Source organism: Zalophus californianus, chromosome 11 (genome assembly GCF_009762305.2).
Source record: "Zalophus californianus isolate mZalCal1 chromosome 11, mZalCal1.pri.v2, whole genome shotgun sequence".
NCBI lineage: Eukaryota > Metazoa > Chordata > Mammalia > Carnivora > Otariidae > Zalophus > Zalophus californianus.
Window position 1 is genome coordinate 21,286,752 of NC_045605.1, and position 12,434 is coordinate 21,299,185.

Sequence of the window (12,434 nt, forward strand, 5' to 3'; positions counted from 1 at the left end):
GAGGTTATAGTTTGGCCTTGGTATGTAAGACCAAATATGTTTGCTGAGAGATTGTGTATGGCTCTAAAGGAGGTTGGAGAAACAAGTCACATTCTAAAATTGGAAATTTGCTGCATTACCATTGTCTAGATGCTTAGTATGGGATTAAATTATTAAGATCCTAGTGTAATGAAATTCTTCTCATAACTGAATCACTGGCTTTGTTGCCACAGTATTTTGGCAAGACTTCAGTGTAGTTGTGTAGCTTAATTTTAGTTTACAAACCCCTAGTGCCTATGGAAAACAGTGACTTAGGTCCATAGATAACAATGCTTGAAATAGACAAGATGCCATTGTTTCTGCTCTCTGAGCCCAGTGTGGTGGGAACTGTGATGGGCCCAAAAGCAAGTTGGAATTACTTATGTAGCTATTTCTTCTAAGACTTTTGGTCCTCAGAAGAGGACCTGAAGAGAATTGTAGGTGGACATCCTTAGCTATGTCCACCTACAATTGTCTCTACTTACCACTAAAGAGAGTTTGATTTTATGGCAGTCTCTTTTTTGATATTATTTTTGGATATTATTCCTAATATAGGGTGATGGATTAGAATTCAAGAGACACTTCCTGAAGATTAAAGGGAAGCTGAGCGATGTTGTGAGCAGCCAGAAGGTTTGGCTTCCTGCCACATGAGAGATCCACTGGATTCCTGGTGAATATAGTGCTGCTATGTTGACATTATTCTTCCTAGAGAAGATTATCCTATTCTGCAAACTGCAAACAATAGTCTCTGAAGAGTTGTCTTCCCTCTAGCCAAACATTTTCCAATTCTTTTTGTATGTTCTTCATACAAACAATACCTATATCTTCATTGTAAGTAAAGCTTTGGGGAACGGATGGATAGAACTCATTAGATATTTCTTCATCCTGTGTTTAGTGTCTAAAGACCCATGTGATGGAAACCAAGCTTTGGGGATACATGAGCTTACCAGCTTTTATACCAGTGTAATGAAAAATATTCTTGTCGCATTGGTAACAAAACATTTGGTTTCATCCAAAAAGTAGGTGTTTCCTATGTTGATTTAATTATATGGATGGATTAGTAATAAAGCAATCCTGTGACTTTTGGACAGTAGATTTATCAGTCTATAAAGTGAAACCAACTTCAAAAAATATATCCCCATGATTTGTACTTATATTTTCACAAGGGCCTTACCAAGTACATAAATCTGTTTTTGAATTATAACTGTTACTTAAAATTGCAAGTAGGTATGTTTTCTCCATTGTAGTTAATAATATATAAAATACTGGTTTGTCTTTCAAGTAGAAGTTGAGCATGGACTCTAGTGCTTAACTACCTTTACTGTAAAATTACTATTGCACATTTTAAATATTTTTCTATATTATTTTCTACTTTCACAGCCATATTTTAATTCTTTATTACAGAAATAAATTCTATTTTGAAAATGAATAGCTAACTCTGTGGACTTCTTGGTGACCAAGCTTCTAGGTAGTAGGGAATAAAAGAGGAGGGAGAAGTAAGGAAGCTGTGATAGAAATAGATCTGATCCTAATTCTTTTACTATTAGGTTTACTAAGACTTTGTTCTTCTGATAAAATTTATATTAATATTTGAATGTTTTAGGTTGGGACCTGTATTCCTTTTTCTTGGTAATTTATAAAATTAATCATTTTAGTCTGAAGCTAAGAACATGTGAAATTTTATGGTTAGAGTTTATCGCTTATTAGTATATACTGGTAAATTGTGTTCACTGCAGTATATCCATAGGAGAAATAAATTTGAAGCAATAGGTGACTCCTAAGAATTGAGCCAGTAAATTCTCAAATACGAAAAATTTTGTTCTTGAGAATTGTGACTAGTAACTCTCAAAAACAAAGTTATCTCAGGCTTTGACCTCTCTTGTGAGCTTTAGACCTTTACAGACACAGCCAAGCTGACATTTCCACTTGACTAATAGTGAACACGAGACCAAAACCAGCTTTTGGTCCCTGTCTTCCAACCTGTTCTTCCCTAGTTTTTCCTAATCCCAGTAAATGCTACATTCAGCTCTCCAGTTCCTTAAGCCAAAACCCTAGGAATCCTCCTTGACCTGGTTTTCATATTGTACATTTAATTCAGCAAATCCTATTCCATTTAGCAAATTTATCCACAATCTATCCTACTTCACACCTCTACTAGAAGCACTCTAGTTGAAGGCACTGTTACCTCTCTTTTCATATTACTTATCCTACAACAGTTCAAAAAGAGTCAGAATGATCTTTCTAAAATGTGAATCAGTTATCCTTCCCCTGTTCTCGATTCTCATGGCTTTTCGTCACACTTCAAACAAAATTCAAAATTTTCTTTCTCACCTCCTGGCTTTACGGGATCTGCCCTCTTACCAGCGCCTGGGCCTCCTCTGCCCCTCTTCTTACTTATTATCCTGCCCTAGCTGTATCTGCTTGCTGTTCTCATGTTTACATGAGCAGACACATTCTTATCTCAAGATCTTTTCCTTTGATGTTCCCTCTCCCTGGAGTGCTTTACTCCCAAACATTCATGTGGCTTGTGCTTCACTTTAAGTCCTTGCTTGTGTCACCCATTATGCAAAGTCTTTCCTTGACTTATCTAAAATGTTACCCCACTTCTATCATTCTTTATTTTTCATCATAACACCATCTGACATTATAAGATATTTTTATTTACCTATTAAATGTCCATTTCCCTCATTGCTATGTAATATATAAGCTCCTTGAGGTCAGGGATCCTATATGTCCTGTTCACTTCTGTGTCCCCAGCACCTAGAAGAGTGCCTAATGTATTACAGCATGCAATGAATAGTTGTTTAATGAAGAAATAGACACTCCATTGATCCGGTCTATCCTCAGAATATATCTGAGGATATTCCCCAATCACTGTCCCACTGTTTTGTTTTCTTCATAGAACTGATTACTATCTGAAATTATAGTCTGTCTCCCACACCAAAATGTAAACTTAGACTTCTTCATTTCTTTTTCCCTTTGTATATCTTCCCCCGCCCCTTCCTGCCCCTTTGTATATTTTGTATGTGGAACAGTACCTGGAATATAGTAGGCCCTAAGTAAATATTTGTTGAACAAATAAATTAAATATCAGATGAAGAAAATGCTACAGAATATTGTAAGGGGAAGGTGAATAGATGGATAGTAAACAAACTTTCTCAGCTATTGGAATTTGTGTAGACTGAGGGGGAAGTTCCATTCAGACTTGGACAGATTAGCTCTCACAGTAATAATTACATGAGCATTGGCAACCGCCTCTGTAAAGAGACTGATAATAATGACATTTTAGAGTTGTTTTTAATCTTAAATGAGTTAATGTGTATAAAGAGTATAGTATACTGTGTTGCACAAAAGGCATTCAATAAACATAAGCCGCCATAATTTTTCTGCAGTGTTCATTATACTGTTGGGAGAATGTGTTTACTCCCATTATTAAAAGTAATGTTTGCTTAGCAACGAAAATTTGCAAAATGCAAAAATGGGGGGAATGGAATTATTACCCAAAGATAACAGCTAAAATTTTGATGGAAAGGTCAACGCGTGCTGCGTTGTGTGTATGCATAGTGTGGTGTATGAAGTGGGTATGATTGTTGAGATAAATATAAATATATACAATGTGTATGGTTTAACAAGCAGTTGTAAAGTTAATCTGTTTAACCAAACTCAGTTGAAGAAAGATCATTTCCAGGGGATCCTGGGTGGCTCAGTCGTTAAGCGTCTGCCTTCGGCTCAGGTCATGATCCCGGGATCCTGGGATCGAGCCCCGCATCGGGCTCCCTGCTCCGCCGGAAGCCTGCTTCTCCCTCTCCTGCTCCCCCTGCTTGTGTTCCCTCTCTCGCTGTGTCTCTCTCTGTCAAATAAATAAATAAAATCTTTAAAAAAAAAAAAGAAAGATCATTTCTGGACCCTCACAAGCCTTCCCTTGTACCCCTTCCCACTCAGAACCCACTCCTTTCCCCCAGAAGTAATCATAAAATTTATTTTTATAATAATCCTCTCCTTGGTTTCCTTTAGTTTTCTCAGCTATTTATGCATCTTATTTTATTTTTTAAAAAAGATTTTATTTATTTATTTGAGAGAGAGCGTGAGAGTGAACACAAGCAGGGTAGGGGCAGAGGGAGAAGCAGACTCCCCGCTGAGGAGGGAGTCTGATGTGGGACTCGATTCCAGGACCCGGGACCACGACCCGAGCTGAAGGCAGACACTTAACCTACTCAGCCACCCAGTCGCCCCTATTTATGCATCTTTAAATGACATAGTTTACTTTTGCCTATTTTAGAACTTCATATAAATGAAATTATGCTGTATGTAATTTTTATGTGTTGCTTTTTTATTTTCATTAGCATGAATAGCTTGCATGTATCGAATTCATTGATTTTAATTGCTGTATAGGATGCCATTTATGAGCATACCACTAAAATTATGTATGCTTTCTACTGCTAATGGATGTTTGCGTTATTTACAGGTGGACGCTATTATTAACACTCCGACACTATTATTAACACTCCTGCTAAGAACATTGTTGTTCATGTCCATGAATTCTCTAGGTCCTGGAGACTAGTGTGTATACCTATGAGTGGAATGGATGGGTTTTAGGATATGCATATCTTCAACTTAAGTAGAATAATGGCAAACTGTTTCAAAAGTGATCGTACCAATTTACACTGCCATGGAAAGAGGATGCAATTGCTGGAAAAACAGTTTGGAATGATCTATTAAAGTATCAGAATTTTAATAGCAGAATATGTGTTTCTAGTATTTCAGACTTTCCCCTCCATTTGATGCTGTCAGTCTAATTTTTGCCAAGTTACTGGTGTAATATTTGTTTGGTATTAATTTGCTCATACCTAAGTTTAAATAAGGTTGAGTATCTTATGATGTGCCTCCCCCAGTCTTTTCCCCATTTTTCTGTTTTTTTTTTCTTAATGATTTCAGTTGTTTATACAGTCAGCATACTAGTTCTTTGTCAGTTGCATGTATAGCATGTACACTGTCCCATTCTGTGGCTTATTGTTTCAAATTTCATGGAGGTTTGTAATTTTAATGTAGTTCCATTAAGATCTCTCCTGGCTAGCTTTGTTTCCTATTAAGGACTCATTCTGTACTTCAAGGTCATGAAGATTTTCTTGTATATTATTTTCTAAAAGCTTTATAGCATTGGCTTTCATGTTTAGATCTATAATCCACCTGAAAGTGGATTTTGTGTATAGTGTGAGGGGAGAGGTCAAGGCTCATTTTTCCCCCCACTTGGCTATCCAGTTTAACATTGGTTAATTGCAAAGATTATCCTTTTCCTCCTGATATCCATTCAGTGTTCAGATTTCCAGTTCTTATGTTTTACAGGACACTTTTAAAAACGATTTTATTTATTTGGGAGAGAGAGATTGAGAGAACGAGTGGGGGGAGGGGCAGGGGGAGAAACAGACTCCCTGCAAAGCAGGGAGCTAGACATGGGACTTGATCCCAGGACCCTGGGATCTTGACCTGAGCCAAAGGCAGACACTTAACCGACCAAGCCACCCAGGTGTCACATCTCATTCATATTCTAATTGGAATTTTTTATATTGGGTTTTGGAAATTCTTTATATGTCCTAGATACTAGTTCCTTGTTGGATATGTGGTTTGCAAATGTGTTCTCCCATTCCATAGCTTGCCTTTTCATCCTCTCAACAGGTTTGAAAACAGCAAAAGTTTTAAATTTCAATGAAGTCCAGTTATTATTTCATTTTACAAATGACATTTTTGGGATCTGTTAAACACAGAGTCTAACAATCCTTTGTCTAGACTTAGACCGCAAAGATTTTTCCTATATTATTCCTGAAAGTTTTTGTTTTTTCATTTTACATTTAAGGCTGTGATGCATTTTGAGTTAATTTTTATGTAAGGTATAAGCCTTAGGTTGAGTTTAATTTTTTTTTTTTGCCTCTCAATATCTAGTTGTTCCATTGCTATATGCTGAAAAGGTTATCTTTCCTCCACTGAATTGCTTTCAGACCTTTGTAAAAACATCAGTTGGGTGTATTTGTAGGTCTCTTTCTGAGTTCTCTGTTCTGTTTCATTGTTGTGTCTGTCTGTTTGTCCAATAATACCACACAGCCTTGATTACTATGCATATAGTGAATTTGGTAGATTGATTCCTTCCAGTTTATCTTCTTCAAAATTGGTTTAGATATTCTAGTCCTTTGTTTTTTCATATACATTTCAGAATAATCTTGTCTGAATGTAAAAAAAGAGATTTGCTGGGTTTTAGTTTTATTTTGTTTTGTTTTTTTTATAAATTTTATTTATTTATTTGACAGAGAGAGACACAGAGAGAGAGGGAACACAAGCAGGGTGAGTGGGAGAGGGAGAAGCAGGCTCCCCGCCGAGCAGGGAGGCTGACGCAGGGCTCGATCCCAGAACCCTGGGATCATGACCTGAGCCGAAGGCAGATGCTTAACGACTGAGCCACCCAGGCGCCCCTGGGTTTTAGTTTTAATTGTGGTAAAATGTATACAACATAAAATTTATCATTTTAATTATTTTTAAGTGCCGGTTCAATAGTGTTCAGTATATTCACACTGTTGTGTAATTATCACCATCATCCATTCTCAGAACTTGTTCATCTTCCTGCACTGAAACTCTTGTACCTATGAAACAGTAACTCCTCATTTACCCTTCCCCACCAGCTCCTGGCACCCACCATTCTACTGTCTATTTCTATGAATTTGAAAACTTCTAGTCCTCCATATTATAGAATCATATAATATTAGTCCTTTTGTGTCTGGGTCATTTCACTCAGCATTTGTCTTCATGGTTCACCCATATTTTAGCATGTATCAGATTTCATTCCTTTTAAAAGCTGCATAATATTCCATTGTATTTATAATACACATTTTGTTTATCCATTTATCCTTTGATGGACATTTGAACTGTTTGTACTTGTTGGCTATTGTGAATAATGCTGCTGTGAACATGGGTGTACAAATAATCTATTTGAGTCTCTGCTTTCAGTTCTTCTGGGCATATACCTAGAAGTGGAATTGCTGGTTATATGGTAAATCTATTTTAATTTTTTGAGATAACTCCATATTGTTTGCCATAGTGGCTGTACCATTTTACATTCTTACCATCCTAGAGTTATAACAATATATTTAAAATTAACACCATCTTAATTTTGTCATGAAAGGACTCTAGTCCTCCACAGCTTTGCTTCTTCCCTTCCCCATTTTATTTTACTGATGTCACAAATTACATCTAACCTAGATTTACAATTATTTTTATGCATTTATCTTTCAAATCATGTGCAAAAGTGGAGTTCTAATTGTTTTCTCCCTATACATAAGGCTTCGTTTTTCTCTGGCTGTTTTTAATATTTTTTTTCTTTGAATATGGAGGTTCCTCAAAAAATTAGAAATAGGAATACCATACAATCCAGTAATTCCACTTCAGAGTATTTACCAACCCCCCCAAACCCTAATTCAAAAAGATATATTCATCTTATGTTTATTGTAGCTTTATTTACAATAGTCAAGATATGGAAGCAACTTAATGTCTATTGATACATGAATGGATAAAGAAGATAAGGGGGGTGTGTGTGTGTGTGTTGGAATATTACTCAACCATAAAAAAAAAGAAAATTTGCCATTTGTGACAATACAGATGGACCTTTATGGGTATTGCACTAAATGAAATAAGTCAGAAGAAGACAAATATATGATTTTGCTTATATGTGGAAAGTGAAAAAACAAAGCCCAGAAACAGACTCAAAAATACAGAAGAAACCGGTGGCTGCCAGAGGAGAGAAGAGTGGGGGAATGGGAGAAATAGGTAAAGAGGGTGAAGAGGTACAAAACTTCCAGCTATGAATAAATCACAGGGATGAAAGTACAGTATAGGGAATATAGTCAATTTAATAACTATGCTGACAGATGGTAGCTGTACTTACTGTGGTGAGCATTTCATAATCTATATAATTTTCAAATCACTGTTTATACCTGAAACTAATACAAGATTGCATGTCAATTATACTTCAATTAAAAATAAAAAAATTTAAAATATTTTTTCTTTGTTTTTAGTTTTTTTTTTTAAGATTTTATTTATTTATTTATTTGAGAGAGAGAGAATGAGAGATAGAGAGCACGAGAGGGAAGAGGGTCACAGGGAGAAGCAGACTCCCTGCTGAGCAGGGAGCCCGATGTGGGACTCGATCCCGGGACTCCAGGATCATGACCTGAGCCGAAGGCAGTCGCTTAACCAACTGAGCCACCCAGGCGCCCTGTTTTTAGTTTTTAGACATTTAATTATGATGGTTGTTAATGTAGATTTCTTTTTTGTTTCGAGTTTTTATATAAATTTTAGTTAACATAGTATAATACTGATTTCAGGAGTAGAATTTAGTGATTCATCACTTGCACGTAATACCCAGTGCTCATCAAAACAAGTGCCCTCCTTAATCTCCATCACCCATTTAGCCCTTCCCCCAACCACCTCCTTTCTAGCAACCCTGTTTGTTCTCTATAGTTGAGTCTCTTATGGTTTGCCTCCCTCTCTTCTTTTTTCTCCCTTCCTCTATTTTCATCTGTTTTGTTTCTTGAATTCCACATGAGTGAAATCATATGGTATTTGTCTTTCTCTGATTTATTTCGCTTAGCATAGTACACTCTAGCTCCATCCACATCATTGCAAATGGCAAGATTGTTCATTGTTTTTGGTGGCTGAGTAACATTCCGTTGTGTGGGTGTGCATATATATATACACACACACCACATCTTACTCCATCAGTTGATGGACATTTGGGCTCTGTCCATAATTTAGCTATTTGATAATGCTGCCATAAACATTGGGGTGCATGTGTCCTTTCAAATCGGTATTTTTGTATCCTTTGGGTAAATACTTAGTAGTGTAATTGCTAGGTCGTGTTAGGTTAACCCCCGTGATGAGGGGTGAAGAAGAGAGAGGGAGACAACAGCTCTATAGCAAACTCAGGTGTTATTGTGGCAACAGAGACCTGCAGAGGGCATCACCAGCTAAGGCTGGAGCCCGTGTTGCTTACAGGCTTAGGGGTAGTTATAGGTTCCCGTTGAGGAGGTGAGAACTGCTGTCTTGGGGTGGGAAAAATTTTTGCAGCTAGCCATGGCTAGAGTTGCTAAGGAGGACTGCTTTGCAGTTAAACTTTTTTTGTCAAACAGGATGTACTATGGGCCCCGGGTTTAGGTGGTAATTTTCCAGTCCAGTCACCTGAGGTGGCAGCTGGTAGAAAATGGCGTGCCTTTGGCTAACCTTTCAGTCCGTTTTCCTTAAAAAAAGAAATGGGATTCGGTTGTTGAGGGCAATGTGAGTCATCTGGCTGCTTCCTGCTTAGTGGGGGCATTGAAGTTACGGTGTTTTTCTGGCTTGGAAGATATCTCATTTGGCACGGGAGGGAGATGCTGACCATGTGTTTTTGGATGGCTGTCTGTTAAAAGGAATTTAGTTCTTGGGAGATAAGCTAGATAGGATGTTAAGTATGCAACAAAGTCCCAACAACAGAATTATGCAGAAAAAGGCAAGAGGGGCCATAGCCAGCATAACTGTTGGCTGCATAATAAGGCCCACCATCCGTGAACCCCTTCCATTGAGGAGAGGTTCTTTGAGTTACTTAGGTGAGTAATGACCTGTCTGGTCTTACTGATATAAAAGCAGCACTCCTCTTGTAGGAAAGTGTATGTTCTGGGGCTCCTGGGTGGCTCAGTTGGTTAAGTGACTGCCTTCGGCTTAGGTCATGATCCCAGGGTCCTGGGATTGAGCCCTGCGTCAGGCTCCCTGCTCCACGGGGAGCCTGCTTCTCTCCCTCTGCCTGCCACTCCCCCTGCTTGTGATCTCTCTCTGTCAAATAGATAAATAAAATCTTTTAATTAAAAAAATTTTAAAAAAAAGTGTTCTCTCAGCGTGGGCAGTTAGGAGATTTGGTGTTAGGCAGTTTTGGAGGGTCAGTCCATGCAAAGGAGAAAAGATCCTGGCCGATGGGGTCTAGGGGAATTGTAAAAAAATGCATCTTTTAGGTTGAGCACTGAAAAAAACAAGTGGTGGATGGGGGATGTGGGAGAGCAGGGTGTAGGGATTAGGCACAATGGGGTAAATAGGAATTACAGCCTGATTAACAATTTGGAGGTCTTGGACAAGGCAATAGGACTTGTCTGATTTTTTGACAGCAGCTAGCATAGGAGTGTTGTAGGGGGATTTGGTGGGTTTTAGGATGTGAGTCTGAAGGAACTTGGAAATAATGGGCTTTAATCCCTGAAGACCTGCAGGACTTAGTGGATGTTGTGGCTGATGAAACAGAGTGAGGGATTTTGGAGTTTGATTGTGACAGGTATATGGTGAGTGGCTATAGTGGGTTCCACTGTATATGGTGGGATCCACTTGGGGGAGGAGGGTGGATAGAGGAGATAGAGGGGAGGGAGAAGCATCTAGGTGGCAAAGTAGGATGAAGGGGGTTGAATTGAAGGGTGCACATTGGAGGGAGGCCTGGAATTTGCTTAGGATGTCTCTCCCTAAGATTGCAGTGGGGCATTGTGGGGTAGCTAAAAAGGAATGAATGAAGGGAGTGTCAAACAGGTTGCAGAGTAAAGGGCCAGTCGTTTATGTGTGGAGGGTATCCACCCCAACGGTAGAGATGGAGGAGCTATGGAGGGGGCTAGAAAACTCTGGTAAGACTAAGAATGTTGCCCCTGTGTCCAGTAAGAAAGAGATGGGCTTACCAGATACTGCCAGCATTACCCTGAGTCTTGAGGCAGTGATGGTGGTGGGGGCAACAGACCCCGAGCCCTGTCAGTCTTTGGTGGCAGACCCAGTAGGTTCACCAGGCCTAGATTTGGGTTAGGGGGTTGGTTGGAGTTGGAAGTGGCTGGATGGGAAACAGTCTCGCAGAGTACAATCCAACTTCCAGTGCCCCTTTTTGCCACAGATAGGGCAAGGCTTTGGTGGTGGTTTGGGGTTGGGGCAAGCTCTTGCCTGGTGGCCCTGCTGGCTGTATTTAAAGCGTGGTCCTGGTGGGGTTATGTGTGGGGCATTAGGTTTTTGAGGACCCTGGGAGACTTGCCTGATGACAGCTACCAGTGTCTGATATTTTACCTGATCTCTTTTGAGGTTTTGGGGTTTTTTGCTCCTCCTCTCTATTATCAAACACCATAAAGGGCACCTTAATTAAATCCCATTGTGGGGTTTGTGGGCCATCTTCCAATTTTGGGGGTTTTTACGGATATTTGGGGCCAACTGTGAAGTGAAAGTGAAGATAGATCCTTTCCTTGTCTGTGTTGGCAGTGAAAGTAGTATATTTCGTTACAGCTTTTGAAAGCCAGGAGTAGAAGGGGGCAGGTTTTTCATCAGGGCCCTGGGTGACTTTTTTTTATCTTTTTATAATTGACGGCCTTGAGGTTGGTGTTATCCATACCAGCCAGGAGGTAGATAATCATGTGGCCCCTCCTCTGCTTATCGGGTGTATTGGGCAGGTAGTCCCATTTGGGATCAATTCTGGGGACAGCGACGGTGCCAATGGGGTTGTGGGGGCATCCTGTTGCTAGAGGGTGTCTGCATGAATTTGAGCTGCTGCCCAGATGTGTTCCTCGTCCTTGGGGGAGAGCGTGGACGAGGGTGACGTAGATGTAGTAGGTAAGATTACAGGACTGCTTGATGCATAGGCGTTCTTTTCAGAAGGTGGTAGGGCTGGTGACGAAGGAGCCTAAGCACTTTTTAATTTGGGAAAGGTCAGTGGGGGGGAATAGCATATGAACGCGGACAGTGCCTTTGGCCCCTGCCACCTCCCTGAGGAGGGGAACATGTTGGCAGGGGCATGAGGTTTTTTTTTTTTGAGGGGGGTAGGGGAGGAAGCACCGAGGGATGGGCTGGAGACAGGCGCAGAGAAGTAGGAGGTGGTAATGGGGGCTATGCGTCTGCCTGAAATTGCAGGCGGAAGGTTCTTTTGGGAGGGAAGAGGGGGAGGAGTGGGGTTTTCTTTTGAGGAGAAGGACTTGGCAGGGCAATAGGGTTGACAGAGAGCGGGTTTAGATTAGAGGTGGACAAAGGCCTGGATATAAGGGACCTCAGTCAGACCATTTTCTATTGTGTTGGAGGAAGTTTCTGAGGTCACGCTATATTTGGAAATTAGAAGTGCCATTTTTTGGCCAGCGATTATCATTATCTAGTTCATACTGAGGCCAGGCCATATTGCAATCGAAAATGAGATGCTTTTGGCTTAATGCTGGAGGTCAGGCCCAAGGATATTATGGATAAGACACCCAAGACCAAGGTCGCAAGGGGGCTTTAAGGGGGTCTGACCCATGATGGAGGCTGAGAGAATGAGGATTCCAGTCCCCAAAGAAATGAAAAATATTAGATGAGAGGGGCATCCCCATAGACTTCTATTTTTTGAAGGAAGGAGCAAGGAGGGCTCAGAG

The 12,434-nt window shown here is 39.9% G+C and overlaps 1 protein-coding gene across 5 annotated transcripts in view; it reads left to right on the forward strand.

Annotated features, from left to right (window-relative positions):
- The window catches only part of CHEK1 (checkpoint kinase 1), a 78,001-nt gene that overhangs the window by 28,041 nt on the left and 37,526 nt on the right, over window positions 1-12,434 (forward strand). For 3 of the 5 annotated variants that reach the window (XR_003517614.2, XR_004819438.1, XM_027581141.1), the window contains exon 13: window positions 574-688. Coding sequence is in view for 3 of the 5 variants with exons in the window: in XM_027581141.1 (XP_027436942.1) it covers window positions 574-669 (96 nt within the window). In the remaining 2 variants the exon portion in view is untranslated. Of the gene's footprint in view, window positions 1-573; window positions 1,489-12,434 lie in introns of those variants that run through there. The other 2 variants (XM_027581139.1, XM_027581142.1) reach the window with 1 other exon arrangement.